Source organism: Ovis aries, chromosome 1 (genome assembly GCF_016772045.2).
Source record: "Ovis aries strain OAR_USU_Benz2616 breed Rambouillet chromosome 1, ARS-UI_Ramb_v3.0, whole genome shotgun sequence".
Taxonomy (NCBI): Eukaryota; Metazoa; Chordata; class Mammalia; order Artiodactyla; family Bovidae; genus Ovis; species Ovis aries.
In genome coordinates, this window is record NC_056054.1 from 177,422,721 (window position 1) to 177,449,208 (window position 26,488).

The 26,488-nt window shown below is 42.4% G+C and overlaps 1 protein-coding gene across 1 annotated transcript in view; it reads left to right on the forward strand.

Annotated features, from left to right (window-relative positions):
* The window catches only part of PLCXD2 (phosphatidylinositol specific phospholipase C X domain containing 2), a 58,253-nt gene extending 34,580 nt beyond the window's left edge, over nt 1-23,673 (forward strand). The window contains exons 2-4 of the mRNA XM_004002907.6: nt 3,268-3,728; nt 11,045-11,286; nt 17,428-23,673. Of these exons, the coding sequence (XP_004002956.1) occupies nt 3,268-3,728; nt 11,045-11,286; nt 17,428-17,587 (863 nt within the window). The 3' untranslated portion in view covers nt 17,588-23,673. The remainder of the gene's footprint in view (nt 1-3,267; nt 3,729-11,044; nt 11,287-17,427) is intronic.
* Nucleotides 23,674-26,488: the final 2,815 nt, after the last annotated feature.

Below are 26,488 nucleotides of genomic sequence, written 5' to 3' on the forward strand. Positions count from 1 at the left end.
ACGACTGAGCGACTTCACTTTCACTTTTCACTTTCATGCACTGGAGAAGGAAATGGCAACCCACTCCAGTGTTCTTGCCTGGAGAATCCCAGGGACGGGGGAGCCTGGTGGGCTGCCGTCTATGGAGTCGCAGAGTCGGACACGACTGAAGTGACTTAGCAGCCATAGCAGCAGAGTTACTCTTTGCACAATGTAACCTTGTAAATATTCTGTGTGAAGTGTGGGGTATTTTTACCTGGTTTTTCAAAAAAGAGAGAGTTAAGTGCACTCAAGTGTCTGGATGTTATTGTTCTCACTCTACATGAGTGAACTCAACAACCTCCTGGGAAAAAATTAGGTAGAAAGGCAAAAATATTGACAGTGGTTAATGGGTGAGTGTTGGCTTTGACTGCTGGAGGCCTTGGAAGGACAAACGCTATCAAACAGTCAGCAAACAACCTGCTCCCTTGTCCTTTTCCTTCCTGTCCAGGGGATGGCAGTGGGCAATGCTAAGCAGCTAGAATAGAAAAGGGGGCAAAAAGGTTGCAGAGAGACTCCGAGTTTCCAGGAGACGTGCATGCCCTTCCTCTTCTGCAGGATGCGCTGGTACCCAGTGTGTCCCCAGGCATTCAGAAATGGTCCCTGGGGCCCCACGGCTGTCACAGTGCTGCATAGTCCTCAGACACGGAGAAAACCCCGGAGGTTGTTAGCACATCTCCCTCTGGGCATGAAACTGGGCTCAGCACCAGCCAGAGAATACCAGCAGGGATTTGCTCTTCTCCATGCTTGGATAATGGCTATTCCCTGATACCCAGGGAAGAATTAAGTACAATGCATAACTCATACTATATTACACACTCAATCCCAAACAGCTGGGCTGCTGATAAAATCTAAAAAGAAGAGAGAACTGGCTGTCCGCCATCTATACATAATGTATTCATAATAAATCTCTCAGTGAAGAGGTATAAACAGCTCCTATTTCTGCTGCAGCCCAGGGAAGCAGAGCATTCGGCAAGTATCCAGTGAGTCTCATTAGCAGAGACAACCAGTGTGGGAACTCCGGAGGGACTCGCTCCACATTTCTGTTAGTAACAGCCATTTTTTACCTGAAACATGCTAGTAATTTTCCTGCTCACAAAATTCACTTTGCCTGAGGATTGATAACTATGCTTTTTCTTAATAGTTATTGAATACCCTTCATGTTCTAGAGACTACATAACAATAAAGCATTGCTTGTCACATTTTTTTGTTGTTGTTTTTTGGCTTTATTTCTAAAAAGATAAAACAGTAAAAAAAAAAAAAAATCCCAGAATGATTTATTTTCAAGGAAATGGAAATAATGAAACATAAAACAGTAGAGTTGTATAAAATCCTATGTTATGTATGAAATACCTACTCTAAAACTTACTGAAAAGTATAACTGATGACAGTCAAGAGTATTCTATATGAATATAAGAATTTTGATTCTGATGTGAGTCGTAGTGATTAAGGACAAGATTGGCAGAACACAACACTTCCCTCTTAGATTTTGCTTACAAAGTGCCACCCTGTGAGGAGACCCCTGGGGTGAGAGCCACTCACCAAGCCAACCAAATAATAATGGTTGACACCAGATAGAAACTGATGACAAAATGGAAGATATTTGTTAAAGGTAATTTTTACTTAAATTATTACTGAAATATTTTCTCACTGTAGTTAGAAAAGTGTCTCTCACGGTCATTTAGACTTTATAACAGTAAGATCATCTCAGTGTCTAGAAGGATCCTTACCCTCTTTAAGGAATAGAAATACAACATGCATTTGATCATTTAGTAGCAATTTTGGCTTATTAAGAGATCATTTCAGAAAGAGGGGCATATAACTAACCAAGGCTCTTCAGAATGTTTATATGATCTATTAAGAAATCATTGCCACTGACTCATTTTTACAATAGAAAAATAGTATATACAAAATTGTAAGAAGGCAGTTTAAAAAAAGCTTTCTGCCTTTCTTAGAAGTTAAATGCCTGTCCCAGCATTACTGAGATAGACACAGAGTTGTCTTATCTTTTCTTTCAGTGCCTACTTGAATAAAGCAGCTGTACCACCATTAAACATTCTTCTATGAGGTACGCTTAAGCAACCTTTAGTTTGTCTCTATTAGGAATATTCTTCAGAAGACATCTTTATTTTTCCAAACATTAGTTTAATTCTTCAGAATAGATTTCCTATTGAAAATGAATTTTCTGAAATGAAATTCCTAGATTAAATGGTGTGAATATTTTAAAGCTCGTCTCAAACATTTTTCTAGTAGCTTTCCAACAGGGTATTTATTAATTTACCTTATTGAGATACGTGTACCCCAATGTTCATCACAGCACTGTTTATAATAGCCAGGACATGGAAGCAACCTCGATGTCCATCAGCAGATGAATGGATAAGAAAGCTGTGGTACATATACGCAATATTACTCAGCCATTAAAAAGAATACATTTGAGTCAGTTCTAATGAGGTGGATGAAACTGGAGCCTATGGTACAGAGTGAAGCCAGAAAGAAAAACACCAATACAGTATACTAACGCATATATATGGAATTTAGAAAGATTGTAATGATAACCCTGTATGCGAGACAGCAAAAGAGACACAGATGTATGGAACAGTCTCTTGGACTCTGTGGGTGAGGGCGAGGGTGGGATGATTTGGGAGAATGGCATTGAAACATGTATAATGTCATATAAAAAATGAATCGCCAGTCTAGGTTGGATGCAGGATACAGGATGCTTGGGGCTGGTGCACTGGGATGACCCAGAAGGATGGTATGGGGAGGGAGGTGGGTGGGGGGTTCAGGATTGGGTTATTTAAACAAAGTTTTTTTAAAAAAAAATTACCTTATACCAGCAATGTATGAAATATCATTTTACTCCTGGCTGAGAAGTGAAAAGTTAAAGTCGCTCAGTCGTGTCCGACTCTTTGCTACCCAGTGGACTCTATACAGTCCATGGAATTCTCCAGGCCAGAATACTGGAGTGGGTAGCCTTTCCCTTCTCCAGGGGATCTTCCCAACCCAGGGATCAAACCATGATCTCCCACATTGCAGGCAGATTCTTTACCAACTGAGCTATGAACAAGCTGCTAATAAGACTACATTACCTTTATTTGTGTTTATTTCATCCCTTGCAAGCTTGAAAATTTTTGCCACTATTTGTTCACAGTATTCTGTGTGTGTACTTGGTTTTTAATTCTTGTCTTTTTGGATTATCTGTCCCAGCTCAGTCTCAACTGCTTACCTCCCTTTTGTTGCTTTGTGCAGGCTCCCATGATTCATTCAGCTACTGGGTAGATGAAAAGTCCCCAGTGGGGCCTGACCAAACCCCAGCAATCAAACGCCTCGCCAGGATCTCGTTCGTGAAGAAGGTCATGAAGAAATGGTCTGTGACTCAGAACCTGACATTCCGAGAACAGCTGGATGCTGGGATCCGTTACTTTGACCTGCGTGTGTCTTCCAAGCCAGGGGATGCCGACCAGGAAATCTACTTCATTCACGGGCTTTTTGGCATCAGGGTCTGGGATGGACTGATGGAGATCGACTCATTCCTCACACAGCACCCCCAAGAGATTGTCTTCCTGGATTTCAACCACTTCTACGCCATGGATGAGGCCCATCACAAACGCCTGATTCTCCGGATCCAGGAGGCCTTTGGAAGCAAGTTGTGCTCAGCCTGCAGTGTGGAGAGCATGACGCTGCGGAATCTGTGGGAGAAGAAGTGCCAGGTAGGAGGGAACAGAGAGAAACTTCCAAGGGCAAGAACGGAACTCTTCCTGCTTTTTCTGGGTCACCAACTCTAAGACATCTCATTCCAGGGCCCTTAGGGTAGAAGGCGTAGAGTGTTTGTGATAATAAAAATCTGGCTCCTGGGCTCTCAGATGGCTCCAAGGGCTCCCCTGGGTACCACTGAACTGGGATTGATACCTGCCACATATTTACTACTTGTTTGGCAATGTTTGAGCATCTAAGTTGACTTTGAATGACCTGGCCAGAACCAGCCCAAGGCAGAGTTGTGAACCAGTTGGCCGTTGCCATTTTTCTATCTCCCATCCAGTCTGTTCTCCTCGTTCCCCTTAGGGATAATCTGTCCCATTGTGCCTTCAACTCAATGTCAGATCATCCATGACAAATGTTAATTGATAGGTAGAAGTGTTAGCTGACAAAGGCACAGGAAGTGATTCATCTCAGAGGTGTTAACATTTTTAAAGGCGTTTGGGTCAGTGGGGGAGACAGAGTTAAGGAAGGAAAAACCCATGAAGGGATCAAGGCTGGAAGAGCACCCCCAAGTTGAGAAGAGCCCCAAACTTAGACCCATGATGCAGAAACTCAGGAAAAGGAGTGTGAGCCTCAGATAAATTCTTTTCTGGTCCCAGAGGATGGTGATGGTGGGAGAGGAGAGCTTTAGAAATGGTCAGGCTCCAATACAGACTCTTTAAAAAGGAAGAAAAAAAAAAAAAAAAGACCTTTCATTCACAGTTGCCCCCTTACTCATAGGTGCATTAACCAAAACATCTTCAAGAGGCAGTTATTTTTGAACCGAGAGAAGAGCTTTTAATTAAAAATCAATTTAAGATCACTCATGTGCAAATATATGTTGAACACAAGTATGTGCCAAGCTCCAGACTAAAGCACTTGGGTTAAATCTGTAAATAAAACAAAGATCCTTGCCCTGAGGGATATTTCATTCAGGTGGAGGGAGATAGATCATAGGTAATAAATATGATAAATACAGTATATAAAATGTTAGAAAGTCATGGGAGCAATGGAAAAAGAAAGGCAAGCAGTGTAAGGGGAACCAGGGTTCTGTGGGTTGGAGGGTCACTAACAATTTTAAATAGTTTGATCAGAGTAGCCCTTGTTGAAAAGATGGCATTTGAGGGAGTTAATCTATTGGGAAAGGGCTTTCCCAGCAGAGGAACCAACCAGAGCAGAGCCCCAAAGCAGGAAGGCGCCCGGCATTGTTGAGGAAAAGCAGGAGCTGTGGGCCTGGAAAGCAGAGCAGCAGAGGAAGGCAGAGAGATGGTAGGGGATCGTAGGAACCTTATAAGGACTTGGCTTTTAATCTGAGTGAGAAAGGTTCTGGGAGGGTTCCAAGCCCAGGGTGCTATGACCTGACTTAGGTTTTGATGGCATTCCTCTGGTTACTAAGAAGAGAGTTGGAGTAGAGACAGAAGGAAAGTATGGAAACCAGCGAGGAGAATCTCAGTGGAAAGTGGTCAGATTTTGAACCTAGGAGAAGTTAGAGCTAATAGGGTTTCCTCGTTGTTGGGACCATGAGGATTCAAGGATGACTCCCAGACTTGGCCTGAGGAGCGAGAAACACTGGGTCACACTCTGCACCCTTAAATGGCTCTACAAAAACTGAAGAGTCAACTCTCAGTGTCTGTTAAAGTTATCTAAGCTATTTTTCTTCACTAAAACTTTCATAAGTGACATTTGCCAAATATTTACCACCCCTCTCCCTAAACATAAGTTTACACGTGTTTGGACTCTGAAGCCTAATTTGGAGAAATTTTTCCCCAGTGGAATCTCTCTCTTACAACATTAAATAATACTAGTAATGAGAGCAATAATAACATTTATGGGACTTTTACAGTGTGCTAAGTACAGGGATTAACTCATTTAATTCTCTCAAGAGCACTATGACATAGGTTGTCATTATTATCCTCATTTTACAGATTTGAAAACTGAGGCTTTCCCAGGAGAACATTGCTGGTGAGCGGCATGGCTGTCACAGTCACAGACTGCCACCTCCCTAGACTTCCCCCAGTTCTCAATGCTTTTCCAGGGCTGTTCACACATCTTGGTGATTTTCACAACCAGAGTCATAGATTATGCTAACAAAAACACTTTGGCTTTATTCACAATCCTCTATTATTATAGACTTTCAGAGGGTTAGCTGAATGGGAGACAGGAAAGATCTATGAATGGCCCTTTGAATATGAGGATTTGGGTAAGGTTAAATTTTGAGCTAAGTTGGTAAACAGGTTATAATTTTATAATTTTGTACACAGATAGGCTGTGCATATATTGCATACCAGATCATTTAGAAATTTGCAGAGAAACAGGTAATTTCAGGAGTAACGAATCATGTGGGCAGTGAATTTCTAGCACAGAGTAAAGCTCTGTTATAGTTTTAAGTGTGGGCTAATCCAGTATCACGGTAATCCAAGCCTATGCTCCAACCAGTAATGCTAAGAAGCTGAAATTGAACGGTTCTATGAGGATCTACAAGACCTTTTAGAACTAACACCCAAAAGAGATGTACTTTTCATTATAGAAGACTGGAATGCAAACGTAGAGAGTCAAGAAACACCTGGAGTAACAGGCAAATTTGGCCTTGGAGAACAGAATGAAGCAGGGTAAAGGCTAATAGAGTTTTGCCAAGAGAACGCACTGGTCATAGCAAACACCTTCTTCCAGCAACACAAGAGAAGACTCTACACGTGGACATCACCAGAAGGTCAACACCAAAATCAGATTGATTATATTCTTTGCAGCCAAAGATGGAGAAGCTCTATACAGTCAGCAAAAACAAGACCGGGAGCTGACTGTGGCTCAGATCATGAACTCCTTATTGCCAAATTCAGACTTAAATTGAAGAAAGTAGGGAAAACCGCTAGACCATTCAGGTATGACCTAAATCAAATCCCTTATGATTATACAGTGGAAGTGAGAAATAGATTTGAGGGACTAGATCTGATAAACAAGAGTGACTGATGAACTATGGACGGAGGTTCATGACATTGTACAGGAGACAGGGATCAAGACCATCCCCATGGAAAAGAAATGCAAAAAAGTAAAATGGCTGTCTGGGGAGGCCTTTTGGAGGCCTGCCAAAAGCAAAGGAGAAAAGGAAAGATATAAGCATCTGAATGCAGAGTTCCAAAGAATAGAAACGAGAGATAAGAAAGCCTTCCTCAGCGATCAATGCAAAGAAATAGAGGAAAACAACAGAATGGGAAGGACTAGAGATCTCTTCAAGAAAATTAGAGATACCAAGGGAACATTTCATGCAAAGATGGGCTTGATAAAGGACAGAAATGGTATGGACCTAACAGAAGCAGAAGATATAAAAAGAGGTGGCAAGAATACACAGAAGAACTATACAAAAAAGATCTTCACGACCCATATAATCATGATGGTTTGATCGCTCACCTAGAACCAGACATCCTGGAATGTGTAGTCAAGTGGGCCTTAGAAAGCATCACTACAAACAAAGCTAGTGGAGGTGATCGAATTCCAGTTGAGCTATTTCAAATCCTGAAAGATGATGCTGTGAAAGTGCTGCACTCAAAATGCCAGCAAATTTGGAAAACTCGGCACTGGTCACAGGACTGAAAAGGTCAGTTTTCATTCCAATTCCAAACAAAGGCAATGGCAAAGAATGCTCAAAGTCCGCACAATTGCATTCATCTCACATGCTAGTAAAGTAATGCTCAAAATTCTCCAAGCCAGGCTTCAGCAATACATGAACTGTGAATTTCCAGATGTTCAAGCTGGTTTTAGAAAAGCCAGAGGAACCAGAGATCAAATTGCCAACATCTGCTGGATCATGGAAAAGGCAAGAGAGTTCCAGAAAAACATCTATTTCTGCTTTATTGACTATGCCAAAGCCTTTGACTGTGTAGATCACAATAAACTGTGGAAAATTCTGAAAGAGATGGGAATACCAGACCACCTAACCTGCCTCTTGAGAAATCTGTATGCAGGTCAGGAAGCAACAGTTAGAACTGGACATGGAACAACACACTGGTTCCAAATAGGAAAAGGAGTACATCAAGGCTGTATATTGTCACCCTGCTTATTTAACTTATATGCAGAGTACATCATGAGAAACGCTGGACTGGAAGAAGCACAAGCTGGAATCAAGATTGCTGGGAGAAATATCAATAACTTCAGATATGCAGATGACACCACCCTTATGGCAGAAAGGGAAGAGAAACTACAAAACCTCTAGATGAAAGTGAAAGAGGACAGTGAAAAAGTTGGCTTAAAAGTCAACATTCAGAAAACTAAGATCATGGCATCTGGTCCCATCACTTCATGGCAAATAGATGGGGAAACAGTGGAAACAGTATCAGATTTTATTTTGGGGGGCTCCAAAGTCACGGCTGATGGTGATTGTAGCCATGAAATTAAAAGACACTTACTCCTTGGAAGGAAAGTTATGACCAACCTAGATAGCATATTAAAAAGCAGAGATATTACTTTGCCAACAAAAGTCCATCTAGCCAAGGCTATGGTTTTTTCCAGTGGTCATGTATGGATGTGAGAGTTGGACTGTGAAGAAAGCTGAGTGCCAAAAAATTGATGCTTTTGAACTGTGGTGTTGGAGAAGACTCTTGAGAGTCCCATGGACTGCAAGAAGATCCAACCAGTCCATCCTAAAGGAGATCAGTCCCAGGTGTTTCAGTATAGGACTGATGCTAAAGCTGAAACTCCAGTACTTTGGCCACCTCATGCAAGAGTTGACCCATTGGAAAAGACCCTGATGCTGGGAGAGATTGGACGCAGGAGGAGAAGGGGACGACAGAGGATGAGATGGGTGGATGGCATCACTGATTCGCTGGACTTGAGTTTGGGTAGACTCTGGGATTTGGTGACAGACAGGGAGGCCTGGCGTGCTGCGATTCATGGGGTTGCAAACAGTTGGACATGATGAGCGACTGAACTGAACTGAACTGAACTGAATCTATATCATTCAACAACCAACACCCCTAAAATTATGACGGAAAGAGACTGTGATGACATGTCAGAAAAAGGGCTCATGTCATCAATTTAAATTTCAGGGCTTCCTTGTTCCACTTTCTTTCCCAAAGTTTTTCCTGCCATGCCTCTTAAAAGCTGAACAAAGAGATCTCCAGCAGAGCCTCAGTTACCTCCTCACTGTTGGAGCATGCCACACTGGCGGTTAAACTTTAAATATTCATTATGTAGTGAGCTGCCTTGCATGTAACCCCTAGAGTATTTTATTACCATAATTTAATGGCAAGAAGTGTACAACCATTCAGTCACATTTCATTTACTCCATATGCAGTTACATCCCAGCTCACAGGTATGTGCTGGTACATTAGTGGCTATGGGTTTTGAAGGTACAGTGAATGAGAAGATTTCATCTACAACTTGGCAGTATTTAGAATCTTAATGAGAAGGTAAGAAGACTATGTGACATTAGTAAAATATAAGACAACTGATATACAATTATGAGACAAAACTGCCTCAAATGTACTGTATGAAGAAAAGCGTTTGTAAGCCATCAGTTGAAAAATAGTATATAGTCTAAATCTACATCCTGGGGCCCTTGGAAAAGAATGATCAAAATAAGAAGAGGTCAATTAAAGAATAATTCTTACAGGAAATGAGATTTTAAATCTGAGTCTCGGGAGAAAACTGGCGCATGAATTGCTGAGCTGGAGGGAAGAATATCTCTTATGGGAAATACAGCAGAGTGAGGTCGGGAGTCTGATGCCAAACACAGGCCCCAGGCAAGCTGCTGCCCCTAGAATTCTGTAAAAGGAGTCCTGGTGTGCTAGGCCAACCTCCTACTGTAAACAGAAATTACCCCTCTAACCTTCAGGATCGGATTACTTGAGAGGCTCCTGAGGAAAGGCATAAAGCCCCTTTTGTAGAATGTGGCCTTTTTGCACATTCTCTAAGGCAGAGTGAAGAACGGCACTGTCCTTTCAACCCCTGACCCTCTGCCCAGGGGCCAGGAGCACAGGCAGTGGTCTGACGGGCCATGTTGAAGGATCATGCAGCTTTCTGCCTCTCCTCCCACAGCCAGCTCTTCACCCTTATGGATGTTGGAGACCCCGGCCTTCCAAACAAGCCAGTTACAACGCCAGCAAGAAATCCTCCCCAATCTCCCAGGCAATCTGCTTACGATGAGCCTGTGATTAACCTCATTAACACATGTGTTTACCACGGACATCATTAGTTGTCAGTCAGACATTACTCAGAGCCATTAAACACAACGAGAACAGCCATTAGTCTGTTCAGTGCACGGAGCCTGGCGCTCCCTTGCTCCAGGCCTTCCAGAGCAGTTAGGCTCCTTAGTCACCAGCTGAATGTGCCCCGGAAACAAGACCCACATTCAGAGTCTTGCCCTTGGGTGCCTGGAGGATTATGCTCTCAGGCCAGCTATCCAAGGATTGCAGTCCAGGGAATGTAAATACACAGGCTGGACATTCCCTTAGGAAAGAATCCCTGCCACCCAGGAGGAGAGAAAATACACTGCTGACCTCGGTTCAATTCCTGGGTCGGGAATATCTGCCGGAGAAGGGATGGGCTACCCACTCCAGGATTCTTGGGCTTCCCTTGTGGCTCAGCTGGTAAAGAATCCGCCTGCAATGCAGGAGACCTAGGTTTGATCCCTGGTTTGGGAAGATTCCCCTAGAGAAGGGAAAGGCTACCCACTCCAGTATTCTGATCTAGAGAATCCCATGGACTATGATGTCCATGGGGTCACAGAGTCGGAGACTGATCGACTTTCACTCACTCACTCTGGAAACCTAAGCAGCAGAGCTCTGGACTGGGACAATCCCTGTCTCTCAGCTGCCTTCAGAAGCTAATTAATGCTGCAATGTAGCTTGCTAATTATTTTAGCAATATTGCTAGTATCACCACCATCCTGAGAGGGCCCAGTGGAGACGCATCCCCTACTCGAAGTTTTCCCTGTCCTGTGCAGCTCCTGCTCTCCCTTCCTCACCTGGCAGATTTCATTCAGAATCAGCGCACACAACTGAAAACCTGAGACCTCTCAGATTAGTTCAGTGTGTCGATCTCAACCCAAGGGTTCAGGGTCAATTCTGTGAGCATAGGAGTCATAACTTAAACACAGGACTAACCACAGAGGTTCTCCACCTGGGGTCCAGAGATTCCCAAGGGAAGGGGGTCAGGGTAGAATTGAAGAAGTCCGTGAATTTGGATGGTAAAAGCACTGCTTGTTTACTTTTAGCCTCTAACTGAATATCAGCATAACCACTGATAGGAGTGTGGCTCATGAATTGCCCTCCTTTGTTTGTTCTGAATATTTCAGGTTCTTATCTTCTATCACTGTCCCTTCTACAAGCAATACCCGTTCCTGTGGCCTGGAAAGAAGATCCCAGCACCTTGGGCCAATACCACGAGTGTGCGCAAACTCATCCTATTCTTGGAGACCACACTGAGTGAGCGCCCCCCCCATGGCTCCTTCCACGTGTCTCAAGCTATCCTCACACCCAGAGTGAAGACCATTGCCCGGGGCCTGGTTGGCGGCCTCAAGAACACACTGGTCCACAGGTAGGAATGAGCTTCCTTCCCACAAGTGAGGGTTAAAAAAAAATCTCTTTATCTTGATTTTCTTCTGAATAAACAGCAGTAAAACTGTATACTTTGAAGATTTAAAATAACAAAATTCCCAAAGCATAGTATTTGAAAAAGCTGTGCACTTGAGGTGACCTACATGAACCATAGCCAGAGGATCTCTAAATAAAATATTCTGTTGAAATACACATATCATACCATGAATACTCTAAATTTCAATATGCAAAGCACTTTCAGCCACCAGCAGTCGGCTCCTGTTCACATCAGGCTTGCAGTTCTGTCTTGTTCTTGCCCCTGCCCTCAGAGCTTCCCAAGCACTCATGCTCTTATGAGGCATTAAATGAAGCTTCTGGGCCAGGTGCTAGTGATTCAGAGGTGGCCCACCCAGGATTTAGGATGTCCTTCTCCCTTCTTTAAGTGACAGTCCTAAAGAAGCAGCTCAGGATACCACCCACCATGTCATAGCTTCAGATACATCCTTGGAGCAGAATTGATCCTGACTGTACAGTTAGGCAGGAGAAGCTCCAGAAATGTTGTATTAAATGATGTTTTTTTATCCTGGACACTGATAAATGATAGGTGTTGTCAAGAAAAAGGATGGCTTTTTTATATACGTACAAGTATGTGTGTATGCCTATGCCTCTGTATAAATGCAGTGTTATAAATACATCTACCTAATAGGGCATCCCTTGCAGTCAGAGCTGAGGAAGTTAATATATTTGGGTAACAAGGGATATTTACAAGAATCACTTCATTCCCAAGTTCTGTTCTAGGTGCTGAGCGCCGGTGTTCAGATAATGAAAGATCCACCCAAAAATTGTGTCCCTGTCTATCTGGGTGGTTTGGGTAGCGTGACTTCCTATAGCAGGAGCTCACCTGGCAGTCATTTGGATAACAACCTGAGAGCTCCTGATTGTGCTGGCCATGAGCAGAACTAGAAACCCCTTTCTTTGTGTCTCCACTGTCTTCACTGAATTACCTGTGCTTAACTTGGGAAAGAGTTTCATAAACCAAGATCAGGATTATGAACTTTCCTTTGTATAGTATATGCTCACATATCCATACCATTTCCTTATGCCTTTGGTAAATTTGTAGAGCAATATTATTTATTTACTTATTCAGTGATGAATAGGAGCTAGATCCAGAGACACAGGATGAATAATCTAGTCTCTGCCCCCACAGGTGTACATTCTGTGAGGAAAAATAAACATGTAAATTTCCGTGTAACACTGAAAAAAGTGAAGTGAAAGTCATGTCCAACTCTATGCAACCCCATGGACTGTAGCCCTCCAGGCTCCCTGTCCATGGGATTCTCTATGATGAAGTCTGTGCAGAGAGTTGTACTTACACGGGAGAGGAAGTCTTTAAAAATAAAGATTGTTTTATCTTATTGGCTCGATATATCTTAGTCCCCAGAGGAGGAAATGGCAACCCACTCCAGGATTCTTGCCTAGAAAATCCTATACACAGAGGAGCTTTGTGGGCTACAGTCTATGAGGCTGCAGAGTCAGACATGACTGAGCACACATTCCCTGGAAATTCACATGTCAAAATCGTAACCCCCAGTCCCTCAGAATGTGGCTGTATCTGGAGAAAGAAGCTTTAAAGAGGTAGTTAACTTAAAATGAGGCCCTTTGGGTGAGCCGTGACCCAATCTGACGGGTGTCCTCGTAAGAGGAGGAGATTAGGATATGCAGAGACCCTGGGGATGGGTGTGCACGGAGAACAGCCCCTGTGAGGATGCAGGGAGGTGGCTGTCTTCAGGTCAAGGAGCAGGCCTCAGGAGAAGCCAGAACTGCCAACACCTTCATCTTGGACTTTGGACCTCCAGAGCTGTGGGGAAATAAAGTTCTGGTGTTCAAACATTTTCTTAACAGCAGCCCTGAACAACTAACACAGTCCCTTTACAACAGGCTGCCTTTGACAAGTTTCCTGAGGACTCACTCTGAGCTGTGGTTTTTCTCACCAGTTAAGTGGGTTTAGTAACACCGCACAAGATTGTGGAGTCTTAACAGGAAAGTGCCTCCCACAGCGCCTGGCCCAAAACAGGCCTGCCAAGCCCATCCCCACAATGGACCAGCCTTGCTCTCAGTGGGTAGAAAGCCAGAGGGACATTTCTGAGCTGCTCTGCAGCCTGTGAGATTCAGTGCCTCACGGACCGAAAGCAGTATGTGGCTCAGCCGTCTGCACTGATCTCTTGGTAAAGAGGCCCTGGGGAAGGCTAAGAGTTAAGAAAATGAAGCAGCTCCTGCTCACAGTGGGTTCTGCATCCCCCTTTCTTTGTGCGCAGTCCTGGTTATCTGATCCGTGCCCTGGGGAAGGCTGCCACGTGAACCCAAAGGTGACACAGAGCTCTTTGTTGGCTCTGGCTTGAGTCAGCCGACGTGCCTCCACCAGATGTTTAATTCTCATTTCCCCGTGATGACCAGAAGGTGGCACCTGCATTTCATCCTTAAATACAGACAAGCGGGTGGTGTGTTTTTTTTTTTTTTTTTTTCCCCAAGAAAGCTTGAATGCATCAGATTCTGTGCTGCTGTGGCCTTCCTGTGGGCCACTCCTTGTTCCAGATCTCTGCCTCCAAAGGAAGACTGCATTTGTGACCCTCCCCTCTCAGGACACAGCATTTTGTGCTTTAGGAAATTTTCCTACCTCCACCCTTAAATCTCTCTACTATTATGATTCCTTCTCCCAATACTTACATTGTACTTATTATATCCCAGGCCCTCGTCTAAGCACTTTACACTATATTACTATGTGTGCCAACTTTATTTTGCTGTGTGTGCTGTGCCAAGTTGCTTCAGTCATGTTTGACTCTTTGCGACCCTATGGACTGTTGCCTACCAGGCTCCTCTGTCCATGGGATTCTCCAGGCAAGAATACTAGAGTAGATTGCCATGCCCTCCTCCAAGAAATCTACCTGACCCAGGGATCAAAGCTGCATTTCTCATGCATTGATAGGCGGGTTCTTTACCACTAGCACCACCTGGGAAGCCCCCGTTACTTTATTTAATGCCCCCTAAATCTATATGAAGTATTATTATGGTCCCCATTTTACTGGGGGAGAGACTGAGCCACAGAGACTTTGAATAGGTTATAGTCAAATCAAGGGTGTTACTAAGTCTTCAGGAGTCCCAGTTAAAAATGGAAGTACCCCTGTGATAGTGGCCTACTAAGTCCTAATCAGCTATGAATCTAAAAATGCAAATCAATATATGAGATGTGTTTTAGCCCATGGCTGATTGTAGAGTCCCAGAACTGACTGTAGTTGTCAGGATAAAAGGGAAAGAAAGAAAAAGACAAAATGCTGCATGGCCTTGACAGGGTTGCCTGGGGGAGACTGAGAAGTCGGCTGTGTGCTCAGAAGAGGGAGAGCAGCTTCCCAGGATCAAGGAGCCGAGAAGGTGACAACCAAGGACAGTGTTACCAAAAGAAGAGAAATGGGCCCATTGAGAAATAAACTCAGTTTATTTTCAGATTTTACCTAGAGAAAATCCTTCCTAAAAATACTCCAGTCTCTTACCCAAACATTAGCCCTGGTTTGTGTCTTCCTTGCAGCATCTTCAAGGTTGCAAGCACTTAGTGAGCCATTTTACCATAATGTAAAACTTAGTGCTTCGTTACTCCCTCCTCTATACCACCCATGGTGTTTACACTTACTGCTAGTAGGAACTATCACATTAAACTGTCATCATTTGTTTACATCTCTGAATTCTGAGCTTCTTTGGACATAACATTCTGGCTTTCACATAGGAAGTCCTCAAATTATAACAAGAGACTGACAGTCTGTCTGTAAGACAACTGTGAACAAGCATTGGTCTGTTAAGAAGCCACACATACTGCTGTCTCCATATGGCAAAAGTGAGCCTTGACCCATACTTCACACCATATATTAAGATTAACTTGAGATGGATCTTAGATCTAAACATAAAAGCTAAAATTATAAAACTGTTAGAAGAAAACAGGAAAATATCGTGTGACTTGGGAGCAGGCAGAAGTTTCTTAAGTTACAGAAACCATAAAAGAAAAAAAAAAGATAAACTCCATCAAAATTAAGGAATTCAGCGCACCAAAATAGGCCATTGAGAAAATTAATAAGCAAGCTACAGGGGAGGATAAAATATTCAAAAAGCATAGTATCCAGAATATATAACTTCTACAACTCAACAGTTAAAAGAAAAAGAGCAAAAGGGAGAATGGGTGAAAGAATTAAGCAGATACTTCCCAAAGAAGATACATAAATGGCCAGTAAGTACATGACAAACTGGTCAACATCATTAGTGATCAGAAAAATGCAAAGTGAGACACCATGAGGTAACTTTTCACACCCACTAGAATGGCTAAAATTAAAAGAGACTGAAAGCACCAAATTTGAGAGAGAATGTGAAGCAACCGGAACTCTTACACTTTGTTCATGAAATGTGCAATGAAACGACCTCTTTGGGAAAAGATCTGGAAGCTTCTTATAAAACCAAATGTAAATCTCACATGTAATAAAACAACTTCACTCTTTGATATTTACCCAAGAAAAATGAAAATAAATGTTCATTAAAAAGACTTATATAAAGATGACCATAACAGTTTTATTCATAATATCCAAAAACTGGAAACATCCTGTTTACCCATCAATAAGAAAGTGGATAAATTGCAGCGTATGCATACAGTGGAATACTATCCGGTGATTAAAAAAAAGAACAAGTTGCTGATGCGTGCAGTGACACAGATGACTTTCAAAACCATAATGCTGAGTGAAAGAGCTTGGTTTATGTGTAGTTCTAGACCAGGCAAATTTAATCTGTGGTTAAAAGAAAATCAGTATAAGTATTGCCTCTGGGAGAGTGGGGGCAGGGTTCGATGGGCAATATGAATTCAGGAACTTTCTGGGATGCTGGTAATATTCTCTACATTGATATGGCTGTGGATTATGTATATACATTTGTCAAAACTCAACTAGTGTTCACTCAAGATTTGTGCATTTTATTGTGTACAAAATCTATGTCAAAAGAAAAATCGAAAAGAAATACTGAACCCTAGTTAATGGTCTTCTTACTGAGGTATTGAGAGGAATGCTAGTGGTGCTAGTGGTAAAGAGCCCACCTGCCAGTGCAGAAGACGTAAGAGATGCCGGTTCGATCCCTCGGTTGGGAAGATTCCCTGAAGGAGGGCATGGCCACCCACTCCAGGATTCTTGCCTGAAGAACCCCATGAACAGAGGAGCCTGGCGGGCTACAGCCCATAGGGTCGCAAAGAGTCAGACATGACTGAAGTGACTTAGCACACATGCACATATAAATGTTTGTAGTTGGAATTTGTCAAAAAATATAATATTGATTGATAGGGTCCCAAAGAGTTGAGCACAGCTTAGCAACTGAGCATGCGCTGAGCACAATGGACAGATATGTGGTAAACAAATGGAGTAAAATGTTAGTGGTAGAATCTAGATGTTTGAGATGCTTCCTGTAAGTTTATTTCAGTGTTGCAATATGTTTAAAGTTTTCATGATAAAAAAAATTTCATGGTTAAAAAAATTAAAGAACCCTCCAATAATTAGGCTGCTGCTGCTGCTGCTGCTAAGTCACTTCAGTCGTGTCCGACTCTGTGCGACCCCACAGACGGCAGCCCACCAGGCTCCCCGTCCCTGGGATTCTCCAGGCAAGAACACTGGAGTAGGTTGCCATTTCCTTCTCCAGTGCACGAAAGTGAAAACTGAAAGTGAAGTCGCTCAGTCATGTCCAACTCTTCGCGATCCCATGAGCTGCAGCCTACCTGGCTTCTCCATCCATGGGATTTTCTAGGCAAGAGTACTGGAGTGGGAGGTCATTGCCTTCTCGGATAATTAGGCTCTTGATCTTAATTTTTCAAGGTCCTGTTGTCATTTTGTCTCTTTGGTGATTGAGGCAAAGAATTTGCTCTTCCAGCACAGAAATTCTGAAAGTACAGGTGTGTGATGGAATAGACATCACTCTGTCCCTCAAAGGGATTATTTAAATAGACCAACTTGGAGGCAAGGGTGGGGGTTTGTGTCTATTGACACGCTTTTGTTATGTTAACAGAAATGTGTAATTTCCTTTTCTAAACACAATTCTCTGTTCTCTCTTGCCCCAATATTCTCCTGCATAGGAATCTTCCTGCCATCCTGGACTGGGTGAAGACTCAGAAGCCTGGAGCCATGGGGGTCAACATCATCACGTCTGACTTTGTAGACCTGGTGGACTTTGCCACGACAGTCATTGAATTGAATGACCTCCTACAGGAGGATAGAGCTTTGGCTAAATGTTGATTTAATTTTTTATTTCACTTACTATTGAAGTTGTTGATCCAGGCTAGAGTTCTGAAGGGTTTCCTATTGGCCCCTGGGCAGTGATGGTGAAGTGAGTAAGAGGACGGGATATTTTTTTCCCCTCCTCACAAGGTTATTTGGATAAAATTATAGGGCTATTAATTGCATTTTTCCCAAATGAGACTTTTTAAAAACTGAAGTTCAAGGGAAGAAAGCATGTTCCTTATGGTCAAGGTCAGCGTCTCCCTAATGGCATATGATGTTGAATATAATATGCAAATGGGGTCTCCAGTTTCCTTTGGGATGCTGAGTGTCCCCTAATTGGCCCAGTTCCCTGTTGTCTTCCAGGATGCTGTATTTGAGCCAGAGAGAAGGCTGAAGCAGAAAGGCATTCCTGATCCAAAGGATGGCTCAAGGCAGATGTGGACTGCCTTGTGGGGTGGCTCATTCACCACCCTGGGGCTCTGAAGGGAGAAAGGTCAAGCACCGGTTTTCTCTAGGCGTGTTGAATGTCACCATTTCCTCCCCAAGAGTAAGATGTATCTATCACCAAGGTATTTCAGCCACAAGCTGTTCTTGGCATGCTTGTGCTTGGTAATTGGTCTCCTTCATTCTTCAGATAAACAGTGCATACTGTCCCTGGTATCAGAAAGATGTTTCCCACTTTTAAAACACTGATTCCTCTCCGTTTCTTTGGCCCATTCTTAAAACTGAAAGGGACAACACTGGTGCATCTCTTCAATCTGAGGCCCAACAAGAGACAGACGTGCGTGTCTGCTGCATGCTGTATTTCTTTGAGCTAATTCTGTAGGTCTCCCCAGACTGGCTGTTGGGCAAGTGCCTGCATTATTTTGGCAAAGTTCTCTTTGGAGTGGGATCTTCCAGCCAGATTTTGGAATTGTGTTTCACTGCTGTCTGTCTAGAACTCGAGTCTGCTCTGTGGGACTCATCACTAACGGAAGACACCTTGTCCATGACACCACGGAGGCAGACACAGGATGCGTGGGAAAGTGCAATGGATTTAAGGAGGCTCCAAGTGAATGTGGAGCCATTCTGTAAATCCTTGAACACAAGACTACCTCGGGAACATTTAGGATGATGATATGTCATCCAGCGAGTCATACCCAGTGTCGGAACACTTCCAGTTTGTGTCTTGATTGTTCTACTCTCTGCAGGTTATTCTGAGCCTACTAATCACTGCAGGAGGGCTTTGAAACTCAAGAGGGGATTTTATTATTATTATCATTATTTTTTATTGATAAGAGGTGCTTAAATACAAAGAGCCCTCTTGTGTTTTATTTATTTATTTATTCATTTATGTATTTATAGATTAACTATCTTCAGTGCTTCTTTCTTCAAGAGCAGTCACCAAGGAGCTTCCTGAACTCTTCTCAGCAGGCCAGATGGCCCTCAAGAGGACTGCGCATCTCAGGACCGTGAGTGACTTCTGACTCTACTGTAGAAGCTGTAGACATTCTGGTCCCCCAAGTCATGCTGGGGACGGTGTTCATGTGTAGGTGTGGTCCAGACCTGAGATGCCTCTACCAAGCCACACACTGGAGCAGAAGACGAAATGGGTCCTAAGGATCCCTCAGTTCCGGAGGAAAACCCTCTAGAAGAGGGATGCAAAGGAAGGAAGTAGAATACTGGGCACAGAAGTGTGAGCACTTGAGTGTTTCTCTCAAGTCTCTGAGAATCCCTAAGGAAGTGCCAGCATCTGGATCCTTAAAGCAGAAAGATAACCTGGAATCCTGGACAGCTGTGTGCATTTATACAGATGGTTGGACACCTCCCAGCAGCTTCCTCGTGTTCTCTGATGCTCATCGCTGGATTTTGCATGCTGCCTGCAGTGGGGGTGTCCTACATGCTTGGTCTTCCAGCCTTTGTTTTGCTTAGAGTAGTTTAAGCCCCAGCCTTTAGCTTCCACAGCTTGAGAGGTCACAACACAAAGGCTTCTGGGGAAATATGTCCCTTCTCTTGGACTTGAATCTCTCTCCAAAGAGGTTTCTGGGATTTTGCTATTAATTTTTTAAGGCTTTCTGTGGAAAGGCAGAAGAAAGTGAGTGCCCTCGCTTTCTTAACCTTCCTTCAATTCTGATATTAAACTTCAGTGATAAGCTCTGAAATTCCCTAGCCTACCCTCAGGGTTTTATTTGTGTTGTCATTGTTTCATTTTGGTCTTGATCTTAGCACTTGGTCAACTGCTAAGGACTAGATCATTTCCTTTCTTTTAATACTTTGTTACTTGGCAAAGAGATATATGGAGGCAAGAGGAGAATTGTTCTGCTCTGTTTTATTTCAGCCTCAGCTTTGCCCAGGTGCTTGGTGCTATGAGGCCAGGTGTGTTGACAGGTATCTACACAGGATGCCAATGATACCCAAGGGCTGCTGACTGTTCAGTGAAATGTTTACTTGATTTTCTCCTTTAGTGTTAAAATATATAGTTGCACTTCCACTTGTTTGTGACATTTAAGTGCACCTCAGTGTTCGCATGATAAAAAAGCACAGAAAACGGTACCAAGGTTGCATACATGGAGCCTTGCTCTTTGTGGAGGGGCAGGTGCTCACTCCTCCATGCACGCATTTTGAAATTCTGCGCAGGGAGTTCTGGGAGATAGGAGGAGGATTATTTACAGTTCATCCTTGATAAACACCCCTGAATTGGCAGAATTGCTGCCCTAAGACCCAGTTGCTTAATATATTGTAAAGGATGTGTGTGTTCTGCTCCTTGACCTCAAGTCAAGGAGGAGACTCAATGATGGGACCAACCGGAAAGAGACTTTAGGTCTATGGCTCCTTCCGCCACTGCCAACAAGAAAAAAAAAAAAAAAAAAAAGGTGACCCAATCACATTTCTTGTTCTCACAAGTTCTGGGGACTTTTCAGGTCAAATAAGGCTATAGCATTCACTCAGGAGGAACTTCAAGATCAGAGAAAAAGCCACTTGACTGAGCCAAAGAGATCTTTAGTTTCACGAGATTTGGGGCCACATTTATTCTGAAATGTATACTGAGTTTTTCTACAGTTCCCTCGACCACTTCCCACATAGCCACACCGCCATGGCTTCATGCAAAGGTTACTGTCTACACGTGCCACAGGAGGAAGATTACCACCCCTGTACACCCTCTGAACACAGGCATTCAACCTAGCTACTAAGAACCTGAAATTTGGGGGCAGCTAGCTGACTGTGGTTTGCAAAACAACAGACAACATCTCCTGTCAGAGTAGAGCTGTGTTCAAAGGCTTGAACTCTGAACCCTTTAGAGGTACCCGCGTGGTTTCATGGATGCAGAAGGTATTCTTAGGACTAGAGGGCAAGGTCAAGATGGAATTAATGGAAGGAAGTGAACAATTATTGAGGATTAAATTTTAAATTAATGGCAGATCTAAGAGGGTTATGCCAAAAATTATATATTTGCTGTATTAGACTCTATAGTAATTAAGTTTAAGTTTCCTCCTCAGCACTGACCCAGACCCTTGAATTCTTAAGAACAGTTAAGCCACAGCCCAAACCCAGAATTTTATATAAACTCAAACAAAAGCACGAGAGCTGAGCCCAGGTAATGATCGTTCTTAAGAGTCCTGCTTCTAACATGACCTTATATTCTCATCAAACACATTATCTTTCCGTTCAAGAAGACAGTGTAGTGGAGCGTTCTGGAATTTAATGATTTTCTACTTTCGCTTTTTTCCAAATCTTACAGTAAGAAAGTGCTGCCCACAGAGATGTTATTATTACATACAATCCAGCTGGGAGGCTTAGTGCCAAACTAAAGGTGCAGAAACAGAAGAGATTAAGATGGAGATTAAACTGCTGCTTTTTCTAGGAAGCAAAAGTCCTACACAAATTTAGACCATCTGACAGAATCTGTTCATGCTACGGCTGAAGTTTTTCTAATGTTCTTCATTGGCTGATTGCAGATATTTACTGTTAGGGTCCAGGGACAACAAAATGAGCTAATGATCAGGGCATGGCCATGAGAAACCACCCCCTCCCCCGCCCCCCACCTTGCAGAGCAAAGAAGCACTTCTGTGCTCAATCTGCACAGATTGGTTCTTTCATCTGGGATAAAGATGCTGTCTGCAGTTTTGCAAACCACAGTCAACTAGCTCCCCCCAAATAGCATGTCCTTAATAATTAGGTTGAATGCCTGTGCTCAGAGGGTGCACAGGGATGGTAATCTTCCTTGTTTGGCATGTGTAGAGAAATGCTACCTGGGTTCATTTCTCAAGAGAGTGGCTTAGGATGACAGACCTTGTCCATCAGTAGCACCTTTAGTGACCTGTAAGATGAGATGAGTGAGACTGAAAGAAATACCTGAGCTAGTGAGCTGAGCTTTGCTAAATACACACTAAAATAGTCATGTTATGCCAAAAGGGAGTGAATAAAAGTTGATAACATTAAATGCACAGACTAACAGAAAATTTATTTTGTATGGTAGGGAAATGTCTGTCCCCTAACAGACATATTCTAAATTCCACTAACTTCCCTCTTCCTCATACTGCCTCCTATTATTTGCCACCAGACCTTTGTCACTCACAGATGTTGCCTTGGGACACACAGGAGTGACCTGACTGGGTGATAAGTGGTTTAGCTAGAAACTTTACCTTTCATTCCAAACATAGCTCTTTACTGTTCCTGAGAGCTCCACTGTCTCCTTATCCCCTGGCTTCCCCAGCTTCTTACAAGAAATAGTGATGCTAACGGCACTGTCATCACTGAATTGGTCCTAAACCAGAGGAATACAATACAAAATGCTATTAACATTGTTGACATAGCACAGTCTTAAGACACTGTAAAAATATTCTACGATAACTCTATCCTGCAGTGGATATAGTATTCTAGTCTTTACTCCAACAAAACTTGTTCTTCAGTTCAGTTCAGTCGCTCAGTCGTGTCCGACTCTGTGACCCCATGAATCGCACTTCTCAAATTTGTTTCTAAGCCGCATAGTTTGGATAAAATCTTCTCTTCACTGGAAATTCTATCTCACAGTCTACTGAGTCTTCCCATCAATAATCTAGAGGCATTCTCCATCTCTTTCCCTCTCATCTCTGTCATATATACCACTGCTTCCTCTTGTCTCCTGGTCATCCTCAATCAACCGATGATTACTGTGGATGCTGGCAAAACTTAACAATAAAAAGCACATGCATTCAGCAGTGTGCAAATGCACTCTGACCACAGTGGCTTTTGCACCTTATCCTCCTCCAATGCATTATTCTGCACCGCTACTCCCACCCCATCACTAGAACTTGACTTGATTGGAACTCAGAACTGGGGCCAGTATGCTTCATTCAGATAGTTGGGGCTTGCTCATAAGCTTTGAGCCCAGCGAGAAGCACAGCACTTTGAAAAGTTAAATAGGCCTTCCGTAGCTTTGTACATTTGCAGTTTTACACTTGTTATTAGTTTAGAGCACTAATAACACTTCAATCATAAACCTATGGTATCAATATGATAAACCTTAGAACATATTCTAGAAACAGTGGTACCTTGCTGCTATTATACTTAAATTCCTGATAGTAATAAGTATTACACACAGATGATGTGTGGCATTATTTGTACTCTGTATATGCCAAATGTAATACTTAACCTCACTGACTAGAAAATACAGAGATTGTCATAGTGAACGTAAGTCTCAGTCAATTCAGATGATAATGTGAATCTGATAAATTCTCTATTATATAATCTATTTTGTCCTCTATGCTTGTTTTATATGACAATGCATGCTGTTTGCTAAGTAAAAAATAATAATGTTATACCAATTTTAAGGTTAGAAAATTTTGCGTAGATGCTGCTTGACACTCTGAAATGTATTTTGTGGCATAATTATCTTATCCATATGCATTTCACATGGCTTTTTTCCCCCTAGGAAATAATTGTTCAAATATATCTCTCTCATCTTTCTTGTAACCTGGATCAAACTGTTTAATTCAACCTAAGTCATTGTAAAGCCAGATTACCTCATTTTAACTGTGAAGAAAAGTTTAATAGGTATGATGACATGATGTTTTTTCTTGTGTTTTATTTGAACTACCTAAATAGGCTTAAACCTCAGAATAAATATAAAACTCTGGCAGGCACTTTTCCTTTGTGCACAATTTATTATTGGTTCACTTCTAATTTTGTTTTACAAAGTTACAGACTCAGCATCAATAAAATACCTGATTATAGTATATGAGATGAAGACCTTTTCAGCCTTGTCTCACACATACTGAAATTAACTGCACATGCCTGGGATTCCCAAAATGAGCCTTGCATGAAGTGTACACAACCTTGTCACCCATGCTTTTCCGAGCTTCCCCCTCAGCACTTCAGCTATTTCTACAAGGCTTGGGCTCAGTCCTCTTGACATTCGTGCTCTCATCTGACTAACACCTCTGTCCCGTGTTACTCTGAGTGGTTGCCAAATGCCCAGAAATAGAACAATGAAGAGATCGTGTGTTTGTGCATGCAAAGAATAAATAAAAGTGGGCCTACAGTTTCTGTTGGCAGTAAAGATTTTAATATTTCCCTCATTCATAACTCTTCTTGATAGTGTATCTGAGGCCACTGAGTTTTGGTGAATTTCTCTTTTTGCCCTATACCTACAAAAATAATAGGTTGGATAAAAGTCCTGTTTATAAGTTTAACAGAGATAAAATTTAATTCTAAGTAATCATTTCTTGAAGTTGAATTTTAGGACAGGTAATTAGGGATAATCATATTTCTATTCAAGTTATCACAACAGTTAAAGAAAATAGTCATATTCAGAATTTTCTGCCTGTGAATTTTAGTGATTCTTGAGTAAATCTACCATACTATACTTTGGTTGGCTTTGATAGGCACCATTTCCAGTCATTTCATTTGGTTTTAATAAAAAATGACAGAATGTAGATAGGACTGGGTCCAAACAGAAGCGAAGCAGGTATCACCTGCGAGAATGAGAGAGCTCAGTCCCACAGTGGTGTCCGACTCTTTGTAGCCCACCAGGTTCCTCTGCCCATGGAATTTTCCAGGCAAGAATACCGGAGTGGGTTGCCATTTCCTACTCCAGGCTATCTTCTTGACCCAGGGATCGAATCCATGTCTCTTTCGTCTCCTGCATCAGCAAACGGTCTCTTTAACATTAGCACCACCTGGGAAGCCCATAACCTGCATGGTGAAAGTGCAATGATTCTGTTTGTCTAACTCAATTTCTGAACATATTACTTGCATTGAAACATTGCCCCAATGACAATGGAACCATTGTATTATATATGAACCCTTTATTATCTAATCACAATTTATCATATTTCTGCTGGTTTATAAACATTCTATTTAGCCCAGAAACTAAGAACAGGCATTTCAGAGATGCATAGACGTGGGTTTTTATCTCAACTCAATCACACCATGGCCATGTGATCTTAGGCAAACTAATATATCTAAATATATAGACTATAGGACCAACAATATGTACTACAAAGGGTTATTGAGAGAGCCAAATAAGAAAATATGTGAAAAGCGTCTAGCACAGAGTCTGGCACGTAGTAAATACTTTAGCTATTGGTCTTAGTGCTAGGGTGGGGACTTTGCACCTACCCCTCCAAAGAGCACTGAGCGCAGCCTCTTCTGCATGGTTGACTGCTGGCCACTGTGTCCACTGGTAAATGATTTAACAGAAACCAGTTAATGAAAGAGAAAGCAGATAAATTCAGACAGTGTTGCATAATCACTGGACCAAATATGCATTGCTCAGAGAATAGGATTCACATCACTGGTGGTCTGTAAAATGATGCAAGGTGGAAAGTGGCCACACCCTAATTAACATTAATATCGTTAATCACTTAACCATTCTGATCAGCTGAGGGGAAGGTCTCAGCCTAGTGACAAAAATTTCTTTGACGCTTGTTTATTCAGCAAAAACAAAACAAAAAGGTAATAGTATCTGTGAAGTGTTAGTCGCTCAGTTATGTCCAACTCTTTGCGACCCTGTGACTGTAGCCTGCCAGGCTCCTCTAACCCATGGAATTCTCCAGGCAAGAATACTGGAGTTGGTTGACATGCCTTCTTCCAGGGGATCTTCCTGACCCAGGGATTAAACCCTAGTCTCCTACATTGCAGGTAGATTCTTTACCATCCAGGTAAGCAAATGTTAAATATCATTTTATTCCTATTGTATTTATCTTTTTAAAGTTTTTTTTACGTTGTATTTATTTTTGCGGCTGCCTTCTCTTTGTACCGAGTGATCAGGGTTTTTCAAAAGGGATATAAAATTCCCTTTCAAATCAAACATACATTTTTAAAAGAGTCCACTGTGAAGAAGCTATTGGAATGACCTACATTTATGTTCTTTCCCAGGCTAAAAAAAAATTATAATCGATTCTACCACACTTTTGCCAAGAATTGGATTTGTCTGGGCTCTTTTTGGTTGAACATCTCTAACTCACTAACTAACTATATAAATAAACTGCTATTTGAAATAGGAAATCACCTCTCTTTTTCATAAGTGAACTTTCTTCATGTTTCCTGCAGAAGTCTGTGCTCAGACTATCCTCTCTCCACATTGTCCAGGGAAGCAGTTTAAACTCAGGAGAGGAAGGTTTGGGGGTCACCCAGTTCCATGGACAGCTGTACCCAGTTAGCACTCAATACAGAGACCAAATCCCATTCCTCCAACTTGGAAAGTGTTTCCTTTTCTGTGTCTTCCTGAACTTGAGATGCCTGAGTATCCTGGATTTTTGTTGTGGATTCTCCCCCTGCCCTGCCCCAAAGAAATTCTTCTTGATCAGCAGTATGTTCTTTGTTTACCCCTCTGCAGATCCACTCACTATAACTAAAAGAGTGTTATTATCTTTAAGACTTGAAACCTTTCATTCTCAGGATGGAGGGTTGCAATGGAGGGATCATGGCCAAAACCCATGTGCCTCAAACCTCACC